General features: G+C 44.9%; 1 protein-coding gene across 4 annotated transcripts in view; it reads right to left on the bottom strand.

The window, feature by feature from the left end:
- Positions 1 to 3,954: 3,954 nt before the first annotated feature.
- The window catches only part of col5a1 (procollagen, type V, alpha 1), a 66,712-nt gene continuing 48,507 nt past the window's right edge, over positions 3,955 to 22,159 (bottom strand). For 3 of the 4 annotated variants that reach the window (XM_079290113.1, XM_079290116.1, XM_079290115.1), the window contains 34 exons: positions 21,621 to 21,665; positions 21,384 to 21,437; positions 21,258 to 21,302; positions 21,114 to 21,167; positions 20,961 to 21,014; positions 20,811 to 20,864; positions 20,130 to 20,237; positions 19,839 to 19,928; positions 19,259 to 19,312; positions 18,902 to 19,009; positions 18,690 to 18,797; positions 17,507 to 17,560; positions 17,327 to 17,380; positions 17,085 to 17,192; positions 16,936 to 16,989; positions 16,728 to 16,835; positions 14,456 to 14,509; positions 14,206 to 14,313; positions 14,006 to 14,059; positions 13,851 to 13,904; positions 13,669 to 13,722; positions 13,490 to 13,543; positions 13,285 to 13,392; positions 13,039 to 13,092; positions 12,878 to 12,931; positions 12,545 to 12,652; positions 12,382 to 12,435; positions 12,246 to 12,281; positions 12,078 to 12,131; positions 11,679 to 11,952; positions 10,919 to 11,031; positions 9,311 to 9,379; positions 6,494 to 6,727; positions 3,955 to 6,325 (listed from right to left, as the gene is read on the bottom strand). In XM_079290113.1, coding sequence (XP_079146239.1) covers positions 6,179 to 6,325; positions 6,494 to 6,727; positions 9,311 to 9,379; positions 10,919 to 11,031; positions 11,679 to 11,952; positions 12,078 to 12,131; positions 12,246 to 12,281; positions 12,382 to 12,435; positions 12,545 to 12,652; positions 12,878 to 12,931; positions 13,039 to 13,092; positions 13,285 to 13,392; positions 13,490 to 13,543; positions 13,669 to 13,722; positions 13,851 to 13,904; positions 14,006 to 14,059; positions 14,206 to 14,313; positions 14,456 to 14,509; positions 16,728 to 16,835; positions 16,936 to 16,989; positions 17,085 to 17,192; positions 17,327 to 17,380; positions 17,507 to 17,560; positions 18,690 to 18,797; positions 18,902 to 19,009; positions 19,259 to 19,312; positions 19,839 to 19,928; positions 20,130 to 20,237; positions 20,811 to 20,864; positions 20,961 to 21,014; positions 21,114 to 21,167; positions 21,258 to 21,302; positions 21,384 to 21,437; positions 21,621 to 21,665 — 2,835 coding nt within the window. In that variant the 3' untranslated portion in view covers positions 3,955 to 6,178. Of the gene's footprint in view, positions 6,326 to 6,493; positions 6,728 to 9,182; positions 9,252 to 9,310; positions 9,380 to 10,918; positions 11,032 to 11,678; positions 11,953 to 12,077; positions 12,132 to 12,245; positions 12,282 to 12,381; positions 12,436 to 12,544; positions 12,653 to 12,877; positions 12,932 to 13,038; positions 13,093 to 13,284; positions 13,393 to 13,489; positions 13,544 to 13,668; positions 13,723 to 13,850; positions 13,905 to 14,005; positions 14,060 to 14,205; positions 14,314 to 14,455; positions 14,510 to 16,727; positions 16,836 to 16,935; positions 16,990 to 17,084; positions 17,193 to 17,326; positions 17,381 to 17,506; positions 17,561 to 18,689; positions 18,798 to 18,901; positions 19,010 to 19,258; positions 19,313 to 19,838; positions 19,929 to 20,129; positions 20,238 to 20,810; positions 20,865 to 20,960; positions 21,015 to 21,113; positions 21,168 to 21,257; positions 21,303 to 21,383; positions 21,438 to 21,620; positions 21,666 to 22,159 lie in introns of all 4 variants that reach the window. The other variant, XM_079290114.1, reaches the window with a different exon arrangement.

The following is a 22,159-nucleotide window of genomic DNA, read 5'->3' as shown; positions in this document are numbered from 1 at the left end:
GGATCCTGAAAATAGATCAGAGCTACTGTATGTGAGTGAAGGGGGGGGGGGGGGCAGGACCATATGCTCTTCCTTCTGGCAGTGAAACAAGATGATCAAATTAAATCAAGTGCTGAGTTTTACATGAGTGGGACAAAGCTTCTCCTGCTGAGAGAGGGTTCAAAGTCATATTTTTAACCACTTTTTTTGGCACAGATTCAATGCCAAGAACTATACCTCAAAGGCAAGCAAAATCACATGTTCCGTTCTTATCCCCCTACACTGAAGCACAGTACATGTGGTAGTTTATATATGTTAATATGATCTACTTTAATCTGTCTCATCTTCTAACTTTAAACATTTTCAATTCTGGAGACACCTGAGACTCTTCTGAGGAACATGTAACAACCTCTCAGCTGCTTGTGCCCCTCATGACAATAGCAGCGAGGAACAAAGAAAAAACAACAGGACCACAAGACGAACTCTTTCATCACATGCTAATGATATCTGCTGACACTTATTTGAATATTATTCTAAATATAAAGACAAACTCATGGGTTATTTACCTGCATTCCTGCAGGGAAAACATCACCGGCTGTGTGTGATGCATTTACACATCAAACATCTCGCTCGCAGTTTCCCTGCTTTCTTTTTTGTCTTCTAGTTTTCCTCCCATCCTCTCCCATCTGCTCTCATCCCTCCTGCTCTCAAATGCCAGTATTATCCTATGATCTTTGTTTTACTCATCTTGGAAGTATAATCTTAAAGTGTAAAATTCATTACGTTTGTAATTCAATGATTGCAAGCTTGTAGAATCGGGTAAACAGACACGGCCACAGTTAATAATTGATTTGAGGGGAGTTTGAATATTTTACATTTCAAGCATTCATTCACGAACACAAATGAAATTCAGAAGACTGGCATCTTTAGCCTCTGCACACGCACACAGGTGTCGCTGCTCAGCTGATTAGACCTCAGCTCTGCATCGGCGGGTGGCGCTTGATTGACACCTGCCCGACTCTCCTGGCAGTCTCGTGGCACCTTAGAGATCCTTTTTTTGGATTTTAATGAGAGTAAAATGCATTTGTTTTTTAGTGCTTGGAGGTTTGTGTCCTCAGCAGGCATGGGTTTACCCTCAAATGGGGGTAATCAGCCTTTACTGAAACACTTGTGTGGCTGAGCAGGGGCTTTGAAAAAAGAACACTTTTGAAGACGTACCCATAATATTCAACGCCTCCCGTAATCTGGTGATGCAAAAAGCAATTTCCCACTGAAACTTCTGACTTCCTATAAGTGTGCAATGCACCTCTGAGTAGCATGTATAAGATATGTTTGAGGTGTATTCTGTGTTAATGTGATTATTTTCTAATCATATTTATCTTATCTAAATATTCTCCTATATGACAGTTTCATTAAAAAAAATGGTTCTTGTAATTTGTTTGCTTCACTGGATAAAACAAATTGTCTCCAGTTTCACGTTCATGGTTCCGGTGTGAGGTTGTACTCGGTGTCTCCTGCTCTTTAGAGCTTTTGCATCATGTAATTGGATGAGCTAATGACTGAGGGCCTTCAGCTGTGAGAGGGTGGGTGGAGTCCACCGCTACAGCACACTGAAGATGGCTTGAGGCTAAAATGATGTTTTGCTGTTTTCATTCTGTCTTTGCCAATAAAAAATAAATGCCCAAATGAATTGGTGCTTCGAGTAGTTTTAGTCTTCAGTTGGTGGTTTAGATGCATCTTTGTAAGCCTCTGATCTGATCAATTACAACCTGCTGAGCCAGGTGCATCCTCGCTCTCTGATACAAATCAAATAGCAGCTCGAGGTGATTGCTGTCAACCATGAAATGTCATTCGGTCAAGAAACAAAGACAAAAGGGTTTTTCTTAAATAATACGATAAATCATTTTTAATTTTCAATGGAATGAGGATGAGGCTCACACTGTTGGGGAGATGTATAGTGCTTGGGTGGCCGTCCCATAATCACATTCGAAAACCATAATTACATTAGAAAAAGCCAACGTCTTGAAACTGCAGCCACTCCTCAAAGTCTATTAGAGCGGAAAAGGCTGTTATTAATAACCCAATATGACAGTCCCCGCGTTGCAACACTATCTCGTTCTCTCTCCGCTATCTGATTCATATGCAAGTAGGTCAGTGGTGCCGGGGCTTCGGCTATGAATGGGCTCTGTTAGCCAAAGATCCACCGGCTCAAAGCAATTACACATTAACACGGGGCTCTGTCCCAAATCTCCCTTTGAACGTCTGCCGCTTGACCCTTTAGCTATTCCCTTACCAGCCCAGACCACATATTAACAGCACTCCTTAACATTTAACCACGAGACTTTCTGTGATTGAATACATAATTGTACATATACATTTCTAACTTCAAGCAATCATAGAGAAGGAAGAGTTGTCAAATAACAGCGAGGAACAGTTTGCACAACAGTGACACCGAGAAAGACGTCGACAGCGACTTCATGGTCTGCTCGGGTAGACATTGGATCTTAACAGCAGTTTGCTGCTGGATTCATGCTCTGAGTGTCGACTAGAGGACTTTTGAGGAAGGGATCTGATAACTTCCAAGTTCATCCCCAGGCAGCTCAGTCTTACCTTGCACACTTCAGTGTTTGGTTGATTCGTTTTCTCAACTATAAAACCCCGTGAGCGTCACTTTGCTCCAAATACATTTGCATGTCCCAAAGTGACCTCTTCACACGTCCTGAATCTGCTCTTCTTAAATGTTCCCCACGCTTATTACACGTGGATGCCGCTGTGGTCTTGTGACACATCACCTGTTGTCGTAGTTGGAGGGAGCTAAATCCCTACCTGTTCTTTTTTTTCTTCCCCCCCATCCTTAACCCACTTTGATGGCCTACTTATCATCCCTGCATTGCAAGTAGTTCTGTGCTTGGATGAGGAATTTGCTTCGGTTTCTGCTTTTCTCACCCAGGATGCCGCCTCAGTAGAATCCATGCATTCCGATCGTCCTAAATCCATCCTGTAAACACTGCATTAAATATTGATCATGGTATCATGCTCAACAACTTTGTTTTTGCTTTTGCTGTGCTAGGCTTAACGTGCAATGGTTTCTCCTAATGAGACACTAGAAGTGCTGCAAGTCATCATCAGCACCACCGATTTGATCAAAGCTTAAAGATACTGATTATTGAAATTTGTGGTGCATGAGAGGGTTAAAAAGAGAAGAATTTTATTTTAACTGAACAAGGTTTGCATGAAACACATAACAGTGCAGAAGTCATCATGAATAGTATACCGGTACATATCTTTCCTGGCGTATCATAATGCGTTGCTGGCAGGGTAGATATTAGCCTGAAGTGCAAACATTAGCCGCCCAAAAGAGCCTCGCCAGGGAGATTCTTTCAGCAGTCTTCGTTGGAGGCGTCGGCGCGGAGCAATCGTTGGATGACCGCATGTCCGATCACGAGGTGCGGCCTGAGAAGTTCTTTCTTGTGGAGAAAGAGTTGTTTGACACTATTAAACATACATGGTAGTAAATGAATTGTAGCCTTACCTGATGCATCTTTAAACAGACCTCTCATTCATTCAGCAGCCATAGAGTCTAAAGGTTCAACACACATTCTCTCACACAGCAGAGACGTTAACAGGACTGCATATTCAATCGATGTGGCCAAACGCATCCCGAAAGGCTCCGTTAAAAAGGAGCTCATGTAAATATATATCCGTATAACAATACCTTTTGTTTTCCTGTGTGCATGTAAAGAGGGGGCCTCTTACACTTAAAACTATGGTATCATTTAACATTTATTTTTTTATTTTAAATAGTACAATAAATATACTACAAACGAACATTGGCTTTGGTAGAGTTACAAGTTCATCATTTTCTCTCCACTTCACAATTGTGGACATGACCCTTTATTCATCACTGAAGCACCGATGTATCCCGATGAATAAAACGAGGACTGGCGATCATAACAAGAGAAAAAAACTTTACAATTTCATGCATACAGGTTTTAATGCTTCAAAAGACATACAAGAGTGGATGGCCACAGTAAACTTGAATTTATTGACATGAAAACCAATATAACTTCTATCCTCTTATCCTTACACAGGTTTGACAAGACTGTGAAAACAAACAGACAGACAGACAAACGGAAATCTACAAACTGAAAGGAAACAAAACAATCGCTGCTGGTTCTGGAAATTTACAAAGAAAATTTGTTTCTCCTTTTTATTGAGAGGAAAGTTGTTGTTTTTTTATTTGGGTGTACTGCATCCCAATGAAAAAATAAAGCCAAAGATCTACAAGCATAGAGTTCTCTTAACAGAAATGGTTCAAGTCACATAGTTGAAGATTTAAAAAAAGGAAACAAAACAAACCGATGTTTGAAGGGCTGTAAAGGTTCTGTGGTAGATACTAGTGGTCATAAGCAAAGAGTGCATAGTTTGAACAAAGAGCATAATTACAATAAGGGCAAAAATAGTAGAGCAACAAGCATTTCTGTTTGCGCTTTAATCGGGCTAATTTAGTGACCTGCTTCTACTATATTTCAAAAAATATCCAAGTTGTTTCCTTTACAAAAACAAAACAAAAAAAGATTTCAAGCCACCATGGCCCTTAAAGCTAAATATATACCTGAAAACCTTTTGGTGGGAGAGTTTAGGGTTTCATTCACCAAACAAAACTTTGGACAATATCCCTTTACGCTTTGGCCCGATCACATGTCCACTCGCCACTCGATGTGGCACAGATGATCCAAGAGCAAGAGCCATAATGCAGCATCTCAGAGCAGCGATATGCAAAGCCAACAGCGACATCTTAGTTTCCTCTTGGTTATTCCAACATTTGGTACAAGTGTCCTATCTGTGGAGTCCGCGGAAGCAGGAGATATCATGCTGCACTGATCTGTGAGTGGATACGTAGAGAGATGGCATGCAAACACCGCAGATGAACATGAAAAACCAATAAAAAAATAAATGGATGCAGCAAAGATCCACCTGCGTCGGATGTAGGGGTTAAGAGAGTCAGGGGGGCTGCTGGCGGATGGAATATTATAACCACAGATTTCCTTTCATTCAAACATAGCAACAAAAAAAAAATACATAGCACCACAGAAGAGAGAAAATAGCACCTAGGTCTTGATTTCTTTGTTTTCATGAAAATGTGACATCATCTTTGCATAGTCAGACAGATGTGTGCTTCAGGAAAATAATGGAGGCTGTTTATTAAGTTAATGACATCACCAGCGAGGCGTGTGTTCTGTTCAGACGGCACAAAAGGAGGAATGTATTCTTTTTTTGTTTTTGTTCGTTTACGCAAATCAAACTGTCCCATAATATCACAGAGCTTGTTTTCCGCTTTTATTTCCATTCTGCTCTTAAATTACAACAAGGTCTGCGTCCACAACTGCAACAAGACAGGACTTCCAAATAAGGTTGCTTTTTCTTTTCCGTTTGTTTTTGCTTTTCAATTTACAAGTCAAATTTCCTCACTGTCGATATATTTCTACAATTTAGATGTTATCCATCGTCTCCTACTTCGCAATTAATAAAGTCACATGCACGTTTTGAAGCCAGAAGCAACAAACATTACCAGGGAAAAAAAAATATACAGAATGTACTTACAAACATTAAAATTATTTATATATATTTATATATATAAGGTCCATTCCAAGGGAATGGGGAGAGAAATTATGCACAAACAAAGCTCCCGTAAGCTAATGAGCAAACAAACCAACAAGAGAAAAGTGGAAAGCAGCCAGGGAGATGAGGGAAAACATGAGATCAGAACTTGAGAAAAAGAAAAGAGCCAAATCAAATGGAGTCCGTGTACTGCGGCCGTCTGGAACGGCTGCAGCTCTCAGGGTCGCCTTCGTTGTTTAAAGTCTAAATCAAGTGTGATGACATGGGGCTAGGGTTGTGTGTGTGTGTGTGTGTGTGTGTGTGTGTGAGAGGAGGCAGGACCTGACATCCAGTTTCAAAACTTGCATGTGATGGAGAAGGCACACTGAGGTTTCAAGGTTATTTCGTATTCCTCTAGAATTTCACTGCATTCTCAACTTGATTTCATTTTACTCATACGTGTTGCTTTATGGAAACAAAAGTTACTTTTTTACAAATAGAGTTGTCCTATTGTTTTTCAATTGTTTTTTTTTTATTTTCTGAGAAAACAAATATTATGCTTTTTATTTTTTTTCCTCCATTTGTTCGGTAAACAGTCTTAGCCGACGAAACAGACGGGGCCCACTTCAAATCCAAACTTCTGCGCGGAGGCGCCGAAATCGTTGAACATGATGTCCACAATTGGCACCTGCTCCACCTTTGCTGTGTTGATCTCAAGTACTGTCTTTTCATAACCCCTTTTCAACTGTGGGAGAGAAAAGACACAGCAGGAGGCAGAGTTAAAAAAAAGTCTTCTTCAGACATAAACACATCACACACTTCAGCAGGGCTCTTGTCGACTGAGCCACCACAAAGACAACAGACGCATCATCTTCTGACGGTGTTCATCAAAGGACACATCTCTTTGACTCACCGCACAGCCGTCGACCACCGCGCGGATGTAGGGGTTGTTGTCGTAAGACATCTCCTCGTCGTTGGAGCCCAGGAAGCGGATGGCCTTGTCGTAGTTGTCCTGATCCTGGTCGTGCCAGGCCACCGACTGGTAGCAGTTGTACGTCATGTTCTGTCTGGCTGACGCGCTCAGCAGCCGCATGAAAGTCATCTGGACCACGCTGATGGGGTTGCCCTCCGCATCCACGTAGGAGAGCTGCAAAGAGGTGGAGTTGAACATTTAAAAATGTAACAGCAGGAGAAGGGATGACTTTAAAGACTGAGGAGTATCCTGAAGATCCTATAAAGATTCACAGAGCACGCCGTCGCGTCTCCGTTGTGCAGCGTTCGTGTCTCTTGGGGGATGTTTTGATTAAAGTTATGAGTAGGAATTTGTATTCGAGTTTTACTGCTGTGTTTGGAGTTCTAGGACGTGTTTCTTCTTGACAACGGCGTTCGAAGAAGGAGGTGTCGTCCGAGGGTACAGAGTTAATATGCTACGATGCTGCGAGAACGGATTCAAAACTAACGAACAACTAAAATCGTAGACGATACAGGACGGCATTTTTGTCTGATGATTAAAGGATACGGTTGGTGATATTCTATATTTTTCTTAGCGTCAACAAATCTCATGAAAAGACCAAAATACTCACAATACTTTCTGACTTACCTACCTTCTTTGTGGCACTCGGCTCTAAGCCCATTCATTCCTATTGAAGACGTAAATACACTGAGTTTCCTTCAACAGCAAACCACTCGTTTTTAGCAAACGTTACTCAAAGAAGTGAATCTTTGTGGATAAATAATTATTTCGTACACTATTATCTACTAGCCAGTGCAACTGTGCGGCTCACTCGTGTTCTTTCATTGTTGTTGTTTTTAAATAATTTTTGGACAATGGAATTGTTGTTCGTAGAACATTGCAGGGTTTTGTCTTTTCATGGCGTTTTGGTGAATAAAAGATGTTGAACATTACCCTTTTTATTCCAAAGTAATGTGCAAATATATGCAAATGTCTCCGGGGTGAAGATGAGCGTGAAAGCAAGTCCTTGGTTCTTAAACATCAGGTGATGATGCTTTATTGTTGGGGAAGAAGGTCGCAGAATATTTTGGTTTGATGCCTGGAAGCTGTACTGATAAAACATCCGCCATCAAAGTACTAAAAATAAGCATAACTAAACATCTCATTTAAATGTTGATTTTGTAATGATGTAAAATATATACCCAATATGAGCAAATGATTTTCTGTACATGAACATGTAATTATCCCTAATAGGAAATGTGTTGCAGTAATGATATGTTAATTGCCTGGTAATTAACCTATAATTAATCGCTTTTTTTTCTTCTTTTTCACAGAAAACAGAGCTATATTCAATGAAGCTTATTGCAGCGCCTTGTAATCCTCCTGGCTGATAAGATGGCAGCTTTGGATTTATGGTTCCGTTTAACCTCCGTCCGTGACTATCTACATACCAACCGTCAGGAATCCATTCGATCCACATAGCCGCTTCGTCTTTCAGACACACAGGACTTACTGAGAGTAGAGCGCATGCAGCATCCACACCGTGCAGCCAGAGCAGCAAACCTGGACGTGGTCTTTCTCGACTGGTTGTTCTTGCACATAAGCGATCACATAAGCGATGCACATACAAACCCAGAGGACCGACACTCAAACGTCACATTAACAGAGGGTGCGGATCATCTTCTCCATCTATTTGTGGAAAAGAAATGTTGTGCCGCTGAATTAATTAGCTAATTAATCACAAGATTTAATGGTAACAATGACCACTTTGTTCTGCAATATGTCGATTGAGTGTCGGCATCGTGGCTCTACGTAGTGCCACTCTTCTGCTGTTTTCATCCTCAGTGGTCGGGTACTCCCATGCTTCACCACACCACTCTTCATCCCTTTCCTCCCCTCCCAGCCCAGCGTGTGGATCCAGCCGGAAATCGCCAGAAAAACTTTACCTCTTTATCATCACAGCCGCAAGTCAACAGTGACTGAGTACCCAGAAGCCCCTGGGTGGTGACTGAGTGCCTGACCTGTTTGACTCACAGCTACTCCGCCGGATCTAAGTAGTGTTTAAGGGAGATACTGGGAATGTGAGTGCAGCTGAATGGCTGCAGCAGAGAGGGACTGATGCTTATGTTTCTCCCCTTGTGGAGGATAAATGACCTGCTGAGGCAGGAACTTGTTGAGATGTACAACAACAAAAAAAATGTAATGTGTGAGGAAAGGAAGTGTTAAGTGATGTATTCACTCTCTGGTGTTGTTTTCCAAACTATTATTGTCTTGAGTCATGTGAGTGTTGAGGCACATAGTCACCAGGAGATGCTCTCTTAATGTAGCAGAGGTGTGGCAGAGTGGAGTGCAACAGCAGTACATTGTTTTCCATTTGTTAAACTCCATTAGATGCCAAATGTATTGATTCATCGCAGGCAAATCTCGCCCGCGTGGTCCACAAACCTCTTCTTCATTGCCTCGTAAGAGCATCGCCTCTGACGTCGGACTGAAGGCGAGTGCAGCGCGTGCTGAGTCATGCACCCCGACGAAGTAACAACCAACAACATGAACAAGACTCTGTAGGGCAGAACCAAAAGCATGCAGAGCCTCAGGCACACAGAGTCCAGGCCTCAGCCAGGACTCTGTGGCCGCGGGCGGGGCCACTTACCATGGAACCTCTCTTGTAGTGACTATACCATGTGCCTGGCGAGTCTTTGGGCCATTTTGCCATTTTGCTCTGTAAAATACAAGAGGCATTCAGGAAAAGGGAAAAGGAAAGTCGGGAGTGTGGCTTACCAGTTTACCACGTTTGAATTCACTGAACCATGAGCCGGGGTTCTCCTTTGCCCAGGATGTGAGCCGAGCCTGGGGGCATGGATCGACAGAGAGGCAGAGGAGGGAAAAACAGCAGCGTTAAAGAAAGGACACAGATCTGACAGAAAATCACCCCATCTCTTTTTTTCCTCCTTCTGTTCGTCCTCAGAGGAGTCTTCCGGACCTCAAACGGTGTTCAGTAAGATCAACCAGATCAACCGGTCCAGGGCAGAAGATTTTAGTCAGCCATTATGCCACAAACTGTGGCTGGCAGCGCATTGCTGCTGAAACATTCATGAGTACACAGTGATTAATTAAGCAATGATCGCCTGCAAGGCGCTCTTATACCGCGGCCTCTGTCCCTGCTGTTCAGTATGAGTGCAGTGCAGTCACGGTGCACTAACTTGGTTATGCCATTAAAAGCTGTAAATTGGCCAACAGCGCACAGCTCTAATGACCTCAGCCATGACAATGATGGATTTCTCTCAGATTAGATAGCAGGGTTTGATATGGAACTGTCATCGACAGCTTAATGCGTTAATGAGCGATGAGCCGGAGATGACTTATCGCCATGGAGATGGCATACATTAGACCCGTGCTGCCTTGAAGGTGACCGGCAGTTGTTTTCACTGGGATGAGCTGAGCCGAGGAGAAAATATATGTTCTTTCTGTGACTTTTTTTCTTGTTTAGCATCCGTGAGTTCGTGTCTGGCTTAGTGACTGTGATTCTGCACAGTGCGTGGACGGCGTATAACTGTGTGTGTGTGTGCTCTCATAATAGCCGTGCCAATCTATACGCACGTGGGTGTGTTTGCAGTCTCCACGTGGAGACTGACAGCAGAGGCTTTTCTTCAGCCCATCACCAGCACGCCATAAAAAAAGTCTGCTTCATTATTCTAAGCTGAAGCAAACTCCTGCTCCTCTGAGGCTCGGTGAGTGGGATCATTAAAATGGCTGGAGCAGTGTGCTGTTACACAACCCTGACTTGTCAAAGACAGCGTTTCCAGTGTTGCACCACTCTGCTCCTCTCCTCCACACACTCGTGCGTAATGAAGCGAAACTCTTCGAGAGTGAGTCTGTCACCTGCCAAAGGGTTTTACGGGTCCTTAATGGCATTCAATCTAAACAACAGCGCGGGTGGGTGAATGGGTGTGTTTGAATGAGGGAGTTGTCTCCCTGTGGTTACCAACTGCCAGAACTAAACTGAGATTCAGCTTTAGTTTGTAAAATGGCCCCTCGTTGTAAATGCAGGTATCCCTGTGGCGTCATCTTCCACATAACACCACACGAGGTAATCTCATGGAGGCTAATTATGAGTGGACACAACAGAGTTACCGGTGCAACCATTGCTGTCTTGAAATGTTCGGGTTATTTATACAGTATGTTCAGCGGTTAGTTCCAGAAGTGAGGAAAATAACACACTTATTTCACTTCACTGTCAATCAAATCACAAACTGGAGACTGAAAACAGTAAAAATGTTTTTTCCTTTCTCCAACATCATCTTACTGGAAAGAGTCCCAACATATCCTCAACCTGGCTTTCCACTCTGTGTGTGTGTGTGTGTGTGTGTGTGTACACGCGAGACCTACCCCTTCAGACTTCTTATCTGGGAAGATGCAGCTCTCTCCACCTGCTGTGAAGTTGCAGTAAACCTTGAAGGAGTCCCGAGAGCAGCCCTGGTTTGGATCAATCCAGTAGTCACCTGGAGAGATGGAGATAAAGAGAGAGCGATTACAGAGTGGTGTATGTCTGATTTAAAGTCTATACTGTACTCCCTTAGGTCAAGGCAATGTCTGACATTACATGGCCTGTGCTAAGTATGTCTCTATGTCTCCACAGTCAGTCTCTATTGTGCCTACAATCTTATACAGGGATGTTGTACACTGCAGGAAAAGTCCCGAATATTGCCTTTCTTAAATAAAAAATGAAATAACTTGTTAAGCAGATGGAATATTATACGGAAATAGAAATACTTGCATTAACTAATGATATTTAAACAACTACAAGTACTATGCAAATCTTCACAAATGACAAGTTTGGCATTTCTGCCTGAAAAATAACCTCTGACCTGCCGAAGCTTGGCTTTTAAGTGATGTTCCTAAATGTGTGGGCGTATACTGCAGTGGGTGTGCATCACATAGGTGTGGCTGGAAGGAACGTATGTTTTGGCTCTAAGTGAGGCTAGCAGCTCAAATCTGCACAGCATGAGGACAGGGCCCGCTTTCTTCTTCTTCTTCTCATCTATAGAGAGCTGTTGTGTGATAACGGCCATTTCGGTGGAGTAATTGAAAACTGTGGAGAGGAAGGATTGGACAATGGGCCTCATTTTAGACGGAGCATAATACGAACCATCTGGGAAATCGGGGTGGCAGAGCTGCAGGTCTTTGCAGGTGCGAGCGGGGTTGTTCTGCGTGCCCAGCGGGTGCTTCATCTGCTCGATCTCCAGCTTCAGGGAGTTGAGCGAGCCAAAGATTTCCTCCATGCCGTCGTCGTAGTCCTTGTAGTTGGCGTCCGCGGCGTTATCCGCGGCGTCCGACATCTCGCTGGCGTCGATGCTTCTGCGAGTTCGTCCCTTCATGTTCGACATGATGGGGAGTGGGTGGATGACATCGCCGGGAGGGCCCTGTTATGGCGAGATGAGAGACAAAATGCCAAGTCAGACATGAGGAGGGAGATTATGTAAATGTCTGGAGATAATGACTCACAGAAGGTGTGAGATGCAAAATGATGATGGAGTCTTTGACTTACAGGAGGGCCGGCAGGTCCAGATGTACCGCTCTCTCCCTTTGGTCCAGTTTGACCCTGAGCAGGACAAATTAAAGCAATGCTTGATCTTAAACTACAAATGATTTCAAGTGTCCTGATTAAAGCTTGTTACTGTTTCTGATGGGATGCAGCATTCAGTCAGACACTTACCGATGACCCTTTAGCACCTTTGGGACCGGAGGGACCCTGAGGACACAAATATGGCCGAGTCATCAATATTGGCTCAGGCATTACACACTATTGAGTTCAGGACATGCCGTAGTACAATACATTTGAGGAGTCTTACAGGTAATCCGGGAGGACCAAGGGGACCAAGTGGCCCTGAGGGACCTGAAATACCCTGAAAGAAAATAAATAGAGAATGTGAATAGAAGAGAAGCGTCGTTTCTTCCTTATGCTTCATATCGACTCGAGCAGAAAACGTGGCATGACTCGTGTTGTTTACTTACATTGTCTCCTTTGGAACCATGTGATCCTGGTGGACCAGGAAGACCTCTGTCACCCTTCTCTCCCTGTTCACCTGGAGGTCCGATAAGACCAATAAGACCCGGATGGCCCTGCGGGTGGAGAACAAGACACACACACACACACAGTCAATAACACACCATCACAAACACAAGCCATATGATGCATTTCTCTGGCTCACCCGGCGAATCATTACGGTAATGATTTGATAGCTGGAGGCAAACAACAGACCTAATCAATCTGTTGGCGAAGAGGCCCATTCGTCTTGGAATAAGCTAATGCTCTGCATCAAAAGTTCAGCTGCGCAGGTAGCTCACCTTTTCTCCTTTGACACCAGAGTCTCCTTTCAAGCCGGGTAGACCAGGAGGACCCTGTGAGGGGGGGGGGGGGGGCACATCGGAGAGAAAGACAACTGTTGAATGAGGATTCAGATCACACATTATGTGAGATTCCTCAGTTCAAAGTCAATTCTACTCACCATAGGTCCCGGAGGTCCATCTGGGCCTCGGGAACCAGGGAAACCTTGCTCTCCCTGCATAGAAACAGATTACACAGCGTTTCTACCCGCTGGCTCACAAGAAAACACGATTCCATCAACAGCACGGCTCCTTCATGTTCATTGAAAACCACATACACCTGCTCTGTAAGCTGTTTTAACAATACCACACAACATTGAGGTACGACTGTAATAAACTGGTGTGATGGCAAGAAACGCTGTACTTACAACTGGGCCAGGGATACCCCTGAGGCCTTCAGAACCGGGCTTGCCAGGTGATCCTTGAGGACCAACGGAACCTGTCTTTCCTTGGGGGCCTTCCATGCCAGACTCTCCCTTTCACACAAAATCAGGACGCACACAAACCATTCGATTCTTGCTCATTTGTTGGTGAACTTGCTGGCATACAATCTGCATTTGTTGGATTTATTACCTTGCCTCCTTTCTCTCCTAGTCTCCCCTCAGGTCCTGTGAGTCCAGGGGGCCCCTGTTTAAAAAATAATAAATAGATGACAGAGATGAACATTGTGGAAGACAAAGAACATTTCAACACTTTTGACATGGATTACATTTTGCTACAACAAGGACACGAGAGCAAAGGACAGTACTTACTCTCTTTCCTGGTGGTCCGGAGGGACCCGACTCTCCGGTGGGTCCAGGAGAACCCTAGTTTGAATTTTAACAAAACGAAAATTGAACAGTATTCTTTTTGTGATTTAAATGGCCTTCATCCTACAATAATTCCGTCTCGGCACAGAGAGTCGTAGTAAAGCAGCACAATAAACAACACTCACAGATTGACCAGCCTCTCCATCATCTCCTTTGTCACCGGCGGGGCCGTCTAACCCCTGCATACAAAATGAAGAGAGCCTCAGTCATGCTGCATTGCATCAAAAACACAGTGGAGGGGATAGAGTCTGCACAGTTCATTTGCTCAGGCCATACGTACAGCTGGACCGGTCTCTCCGGGGGGGCCAGGGTCACCGGGGAAACCACTTGGACCCTGAAAATCAATAAAACTTCCATCACTTTGTCTTGGAAAAGATATTGAGCTGAAAGTCACAATGGTCATCCTTTGGGTGAGATCAAATCAGTTTTGAGGGTACATTGATTTGTATTGTCTGAGGTCGAAGGTGGAAAAAGACTTACTGGGCTGCCTTTGGGACCATCATCTCCAGGGGGACCCTTAGGGCCGGGAGGTCCAGCTGTACCAGCCGGACCGGACTCTCCCTTTTCTCCTCGCTCTCCTCTAGGACCCTAAAATATTACGCAGTACTTTAGTAATGAGGTCCTCGTAGATTTAAGAGGAAAATGACGAAGGTAACATCAAAGTAAAAGCAAAAACAGGTCGAGCTATTGACCAACAGTGATTCAATTGGTAGAAAATCGGATAACTCACTGGTGGGCCGAGTTCTCCCTGAAGACCTGGCTCTCCTGTTTCACCAGCATCTCCCTGATAAGAGAGCGAGAGAGCGAGAGAGAGAGAGAGAGAGAGAGAGAGAGAGAGAGAGAGAGAGAGAGAGAGGAGGGTGAGAGAGACACACAGAGAGAAAGGTGATTTGTTGATCGAACATGGTTCTAAAAATCCCATCATTTACAGCAGCCCCCACTGTCCCGGTACCCTTGTCACCAAAATGGGGATAGAAAGAGATGACACGAGAGATTTCAATCCATCAAGATCGGGCAGATCGGGCGGCTGACCTCACTGTTCTCACTGGAAGCGGCCCATATATCTTGTCCTCTTTCCCCCTGGCTTATTGGATAGTTGCTCTGTTGACTCACCCATAGGGCACTACCGTTATTCACTGTCACATAAGCCTACACTCCTCGCCGCCGGGGTTTTACCGCAGAGGCAGTCTGCCGCACCTGCTTAAGGGACTGCTTTTGTCATATTTCGGAGACGGGGGGCCAATCGATAGGACGGCTCTGCAGAGCTGTGTTACGATGAAGACATCCAGATTCCCTCGAGCATGAACAACAGCTCTGTATTGTGAACATCAGCTGATACGCCAGATTAGTGTGTGGCTGTCTTCCAAACCGTCTGTTGTTGCCGTCAGGAAATCCACTCTTACCAGTCGCTACGCCTGTTTCAAAGCATGACTGATCCTCCTGTGCTAGAAGCGGGTCTTTATGCAACATTGCATCCGAGGAGCCCTGAACATCCTCACAACAACCTACTAATGATCACCTCGGGGCTGCCTGGGAAATCTGCTGACAACGGGGAAACTGAGAGCATTCGAGACAGCTGCTCGTCACAGATATATGAGGGATTTGTTCACGAAAAAAAACAAAACAACTTGAGCTCAGTCGCTTGCCAGCTCCCTGGGCTGGCCAATAAAATGCCAGATCAGCTAAAGAGTGATTAGGCAAAAGAGCTATCAGGCTATCCTCAGGGAGATGATAGAGGAGCAAAAGGTGATTCTATTGACTCAACCCGATTAAAGAAAATCACACCATCACTACGGAGAGAAAGTGCACAACAGTCCAGCTGCTGCCAAAGTAGGCCTTTTCATAATGAAAAAGCTGCAACAAATAGTAGCTGATTATATGAGCACTCCCTTATAATAATGCATTGATCACGCAGTGTCTTTGAGAATTCATTCATCATCTTTGCACCCAGCAGTAGTACTGGTGGCAACATGTCCATTACATTTTCTGTGCATCTGTCACTCTGCGGCAGGAAGAACCGTCACGTCTCATTTAAAAGGGTGTCATATGAATAGGAATGTGAATATTAATGGCCCAGAAGCCTTTAAAAAAACTATCATTCACAGTCTTTACCACAGAGCACTCAAACAAACTGCTTGCGCCCCGAATCCGTCGCTTCCAGAGTGAAGTAAAAATCAGTCAACCGGACTAAAGCTGCATCATGTATTTCTTATAGGGTTGTTACAATAAAAAACGTGTCTGTATTATGTAAACACTTTGTTTTGTTGTCTGCGTCTCTGAAAAATGAATCGTTACTCAAACAATGCACATCGAGAGAGACGTGGCACTCAGTGTCTTTTGGAGCGGGACCAGAGGTGCCATCTGGAACAAAAAGGCTGGAGCACGATGAATACATTGTCAATTTGAAAGAATACATTTCAGCAGGTTGAGTGGACGTCCATAATGGACAATCACAACAGCTACTCCCATCCACTTTATGAGCCATAAGGCAGCTTTAGTCCAGGCTGGCTTCTCCCCGCAAAGTCCTATCCTCCCTGGAGGTGCATGGGTACCGCAACGCAGGTACACAGCACTGCATACATGACTGAACAGTACAATACAGCTTTAGCATGGGTGGGTGATGTTCCTTCTTCAGATGAAATGTTGTTTTAGAGACAATTAAATCATAACGTCTGCGTGTAAATATGTGTCAAATACCTAGGTTTAGCGTGTCGACATGGAGCACAATAAAATGTGCTTTTATAGTTTGTTTACTGAAGTGATTATATTGTCTATTTACTTAATTGCTTGCAGGACAGATATAATTAGTGTGAAATGAAAAGCGGCACAAATGATTCTTTGTTTTGGAGAGGTCTGTGTTTACACTTACACCGACCGAAGAAGTGGCAGGTGGTGTAAATGTACAAACACTTCTTGCCAACAACAAACTCGCATTATGCTACTTGAACATCACCTCAGCTGCACCGCTCCACTATCAAACCGAGCGTAGAAGAGAGGTTTACCTTTTCTCCAACAGAACCAGGGTTTCCAATACCGCCAGGAGGTCCCTGAGGGCCATCGGCTCCCGGGGCCCCCGAGGGGCCTCTGGGACCAGGGGGGCCGGGTGGACCCTACGTGGGAGAGAGGACACGGTTTAATAAGTAAAGACAAACATCAGACGCAGGACGTCTTGCATTGAGTGATAACACAGTCCCTTGTGTGTGTACTTACCATTTGACCAACGTCTCCAGTTTCACCTTTCTCACCAGGTGGACCAGGCAAGCCCTGTGGGAGTGTGCAGAGGGTTGAACCATTACTGCCTCTGTGTTCCTCAGTGACAACATTTGACCGTATTTTATGTGTTTCATCGCAGTCCGCACCTGCAGCCCGACTGGACCTGGAGGTCCGGGGAATCCTCTTGACCCTTCATCTCCCTTCTGGCCGAACAGACCCTGCTGACCTCTGGGACCGGGCTCGCCATCTGCACCCTGCACGACGCGGAAGACGAAAAAGGGGGGGGGGGGGGGGGGGGGTCACAATCAAGGAGACACAAAGCTTGGTGGGTGGTGCTCTAGATGAGGCGTTGGATGATCTGAACCCCCGGTGTAAACTAGACACTTACAGCAGGACCGGGTGCTCCAACGGGCCCTTGGGGGCCGGTGGGACCAGGTGGACCCTGCAGAGGAGAAGGAACACATCGAAGGGACAATCAACTCAAAACTGTCAAAAACCCACAAATATACAGTAAAAATGTAGTAAAAAAATGTATTTATGATTTTGCTGTAAATAAACAACAACTTACATGCTCTCCTTTGTCGCCCTTGCCTCCTTTCTGGCCCGGCTCTCCAAGCTCTCCCTGTGGAAATGACACGATCACAGTGTGAAACGAAGACAGTTAAAAGTCTCAAAGTAAAGTCAGAAGCACAAGCGAGAGGGAGATAAATATATGTGACAATGAATTATGTTAAAATAGCATCAAACACCTCCCAGAACGGAGACTGACATATCAAAGCACAATACAACCTGCACGCAACGACATCCAACCTTTGGATGCTTTTTTGAGATCTGTACATGGATATTTCAATTACATCCGTCTGACAAATGGTAGAGGAGGGCGGGGGGGGGGGGGGGGTTATCGTGTGGGCTGAGTCACTGGTGCCACTAGCAGTCGAAACAGAAGAGCTCATTAGTCCCATCTCAACCTGTTTGCACCAGCATTCCCACAGTGAAGAACCTTGCATCATTCTTTCAAAGCCTCCACATGCTGTGGGTGTTTGGAGAGATAATGTTAATATCTGTCCAAACCCCAATGGCGTTTACTTTTGGGTTTGAGTCAGACGGTGCTCTTTGTGAGGCAGTATTAGTCTTAAAACAAAGGCCTTGGACTTGTTCGCTCCCCGTGGACAGGACTTATAATGAGAAAGTGTCTGAATGAGTAAACATTCGCTCGCGAGATCCTTTTTATCTGCATGGCAAATACCGTCCGGGGCCGGTGCCGGTGCAATGCCGGCTAAGAACTGAGGCATTCGTCAAAGGATCAGAGATTATCCTCCGAGTATCTATGTGGCTGATCGTCATACAAATATTTTTCGAGGGGATGAAGAGTTGTTCTCGCTCCTGAATACTAAAGGGTCACTTTCACACATTCCGCCATTGCCACAAAATGCCTCCCTCTCATCTGTCGGTTTGTAGGGAGGAGAACAAAGCTGCAACACGGCAGGTTCGCCTTTTAAAGATCCGTCAATCGATGCAAACGCTGTCTGACAAATTCCCCTTGGAGCATTTAAGGTCACAGGGAAAGAGACAAGAGCATGTCTGGCTTTGATCTCGACTGCAAAGTTCAGTGTCTTTGTGAGGTTCTAGGTGTGCGTTATGGTCTGTATATTAGTGGGTGAGCTCGCAAAAAGTGAAAGCTTCAGTTTTACTGAATTTCATCATACTTCAAGCTACGTGGGCGGCAAAACGAGACATGAAGAGCAACCCACCTTGTCTCCGTCCTCCCCAGATGGTCCAGGAGGTCCTCCAGGTCCTGGCAGACCCACAGGTCCCTGAATACCGTCTCTTCCAGCTGGGCCTTGAGGTCCTTTCTCTCCCTGAAATATATATTTTTTTCACAATTTTGTCAGCCATGCTTTACTCTGTGATATTAGGTATTTCTCAGTCCGTCGCAGCGATCTCTATAATGTGATGCTCTTACCGGTCCACCTTTCTCTCCGGAAGGGCCTGGAGGTCCCTGGGGGCCAGAACGTCCAGGGAGACCTGTAGGTCCGGCTGAGCCAGCAGGACCACGCTCGCCAGGAGAACCCTACAGCACCACCGCACAAAATATCAGAGAAACAAAATCACAACATCAGGCACAGCGACCAAATAGGTCAGACCTCTCTTATGTAAGTAGCACACTGGGCATATCATTATATTATGCAAGTGCCTGGAACAACTGAGGGTGGCAACTTTGCCGTGAAGACAATACCCAGAGATGGAGACGGAATATGGAAGGCGAGAGCGAGAGTGAGAGTGACGAACTGAGGATGAGGATGCAGTAAATTGTACTCACAGCAGGGCCAGGTGGTCCATGAGGTCCTTCGCTCCCTTTCAAGCCGTGAGCCCCCTGCAGAGCAGAATAAAATGAAGGCTTGAGAAAACAAACGCATCTGTTGGGGAAGCACACGTCCTGCCTTGCGCTGGACTGCTTCGCACAGGCCCAGCGTGAAATGTAAAACCTCCTAAAGTCCCCAAAGTGGAGGCTGAGAGCAGCCGGGGAGAACAGTTCTTCTGTAAAACGGCTGTGAACATCCTTCATATTACAAAGGAACAGGTGTGTCGTATGATTCCTGCACCCTAGAGTTCAACAAAAAAGCTTTCTGCAATTTAATTCTTCCTTGGCAGGAAGGAAATAGTGTGAATTGCATAACTAGCACAACATGACTTTGTCAAAGAATAAAAGATTTCAAAAACAAACGGCCTCGAGCACACTGTTCTCTTGTATAGCCCACTCAGGGACGTGATATCATGTCTGATTCTTGAAGTTAACCAAAGTCTTACAGCGATTTAATAGCCCAGAACTATTATGCAACAACCAAGCTGTGAGAGACATTGACTTTGTGAGATGCTTTTGTTCTGAGCAGAATACTAACCACAGGGCCAGGCAGACCTCTCTCTCCCGGGAATCCTCTTGGCCCTGGAGGGCCGTCCTTACCTGCTGGGCCGGCAGGACCGAAGTCACCCTGTAGGTCAAAGCACAATGGCGTTAATTCTATAAATGCATTGTCAGTGTCTTGTGATTGCACGACCCAAATTACACCCAGATGAGTGTAGTTACATCATCCTTCAAAACAATGGATGGATGAGAGCAATGCTATTACATGCATGATGCTGATGGAGCGCGAAACAAAAGATACAACATTAAATCGAGCTTCAGGATTCACCTTGGCTCCTTCTTTCCCTGCAGCTCCCGGTAGACCCTGCTCACCAGGTGGGCCTGGGGGTCCGGGATGACCTCGATCTCCCATTGGTCCAGTCTCGCCTGTTGGTCCCTGCAATTTGAAAAAAAGATGAAATATAAACCCAGACATTACAGCCCAGTTGCAGAGGAGGTGTGAAGAAGACAAACTACAGTGAGAGGAAGACTGTGAGCAAAATCAGCAATTCAGTACCAAGAAGATGTTACAATTTCAAAAGCTGAGCATTTGCTGCGTAGGAGGCCCACTCGTTACTAAGGCCACGTACAGCTCCGTTATCATCAATGTTCTCAGCTGGCATTAGCGGAGCGGCCGGGAGGGAAAGTCTGTTAAATGCTTATGCATAATGGACGAATTGCTAATGTGAAAGAGGATAAACAACACTTATGTCATGGCTGGTGAGATATAGGTACGAGGACAAATCCTTTCATTTGTTTTGTGGGAAATTCAAAATGCGGAGAGCTTTCTGGCAGTTTTACTGGTGCACACTGGTGAGTGTAACTTTTAAAACATTTTGAGATACATATCAGTCATTTTTAAGCAACTTAATGGAGATGTGTCTCTGCGCAAAATAATATAATCAATAAGTTGCACTGATAATACATGTGAGGGAGCCTCACAGCAAGATGGTCAGTGACTGTGACCCACCTGAGGTCCAACCACGCCGGGGGGGCCGGGAGGGCCAGTCTTGCCTTGGAATCCCTGTTTATTACAGAAGAAAAATCAGAGTTACATTACCATACAACTGACTCCGTTGAATACAGATGAAGAGCTGAATCATCAAACGAGTTTACTCACAGTCTCTCCTCTCTGTCCAGGATGTCCGGGCAGTCCGTCTTTCCCTGAAGGTCCCTGAGAAATACAGATGAATGTGAGCGTAAAGAATGACAAAGGAAAAGCGTGATGGGTGTATATGCACAGTTGTGTGTTTTTGAAAGAGTTGGAACTCACAGGAGGTCCCTTTGGTCCTGGGAAACCTGTTGGTCCCTGAGGCCCTGGAAGACCCTGAAAGCCACAACAAACGATTCCTGGTCAATCATCACTTTCGCTCTACATGTTATGAGAATTCAATTATAAACATGCGAGGGTACGCACCCTCTCCCCGAGAGGTCCTGGTGGGCCATCATTTCCTGAGTTACCCTGAAAAGACAAAATCAGGAGTAAGTGGTGAACTTGTACCGCAAAATACGCAAGAAAGCACCAGTGAAGGAGTTGATGCACCTTTGGTCCGGCTTTTCCTGTTGGTCCTCTTGGTCCTCTCTCTCCTCGAGGCCCCTTGAGAAAAAGACAAAGTGATTAAAATCATACAAAGTGTCCTCAGACATATTTGTGACCTGAAATGAATCGGTTGAAGCGGCGTGGGCTCCCCTAACGGAAGCCGAGGTTGAACTTCCAGTTTCACCCAAGTGCCAAGCTCGCCATCTGTCCACAAGCACGAGTCTGCTGAGTAAGACTAACCGTTGGTCCTCTCTGTCCGCGTGGGCCAGACCTTCCCGCTGTTCCCTGTGGACACACACACACACACACACACACACGATGATCAAAGGAGTCGCATCATGGAGAGGCTGCTTCCTCTAAATGAACCAATCTAATGGCAGCAGACAGTCACATTTGCAAACAGATTTCAACAGAAATGTGCGGTTTAGGAGATCTGAGATCAGCTTTTATCATTAATTAGGAATTAACCGTTTCAAAATTACCATAATTATTGATCATGACTTACATTAGATTCATTACTATCTAAGAATAGGACACTTTAACAAACAATAATGCATAGTGTAATGATTTTAAAGCGATATCACTATTACAATGGCTTCATACAATTTTAATGAGAAAAACAATTACATCGTTTGTGTGGCTTTTAGGTTTTAGAAAAAAGAGCTCTGGAGCTACTTAATGGCACTATTATCCCCTTCTGTCTGGGAGCTTGGTCTCATAAACTTCACAAATGTTTTGTGGAGATGAAAAGCGATATGTGCCTTGTTCCACTCGTGGTG

The sequence above is a fragment of the Melanostigma gelatinosum genome, assembly GCF_949748355.1.
Source record: "Melanostigma gelatinosum genome assembly, chromosome: 18".
Lineage (NCBI taxonomy): Eukaryota > Metazoa > Chordata > Actinopteri > Perciformes > Zoarcidae > Melanostigma > Melanostigma gelatinosum.
The sequence above is the reverse complement of the archived record's forward strand: the minus strand, read 5'-3'. Positions and strand labels throughout refer to the sequence as shown.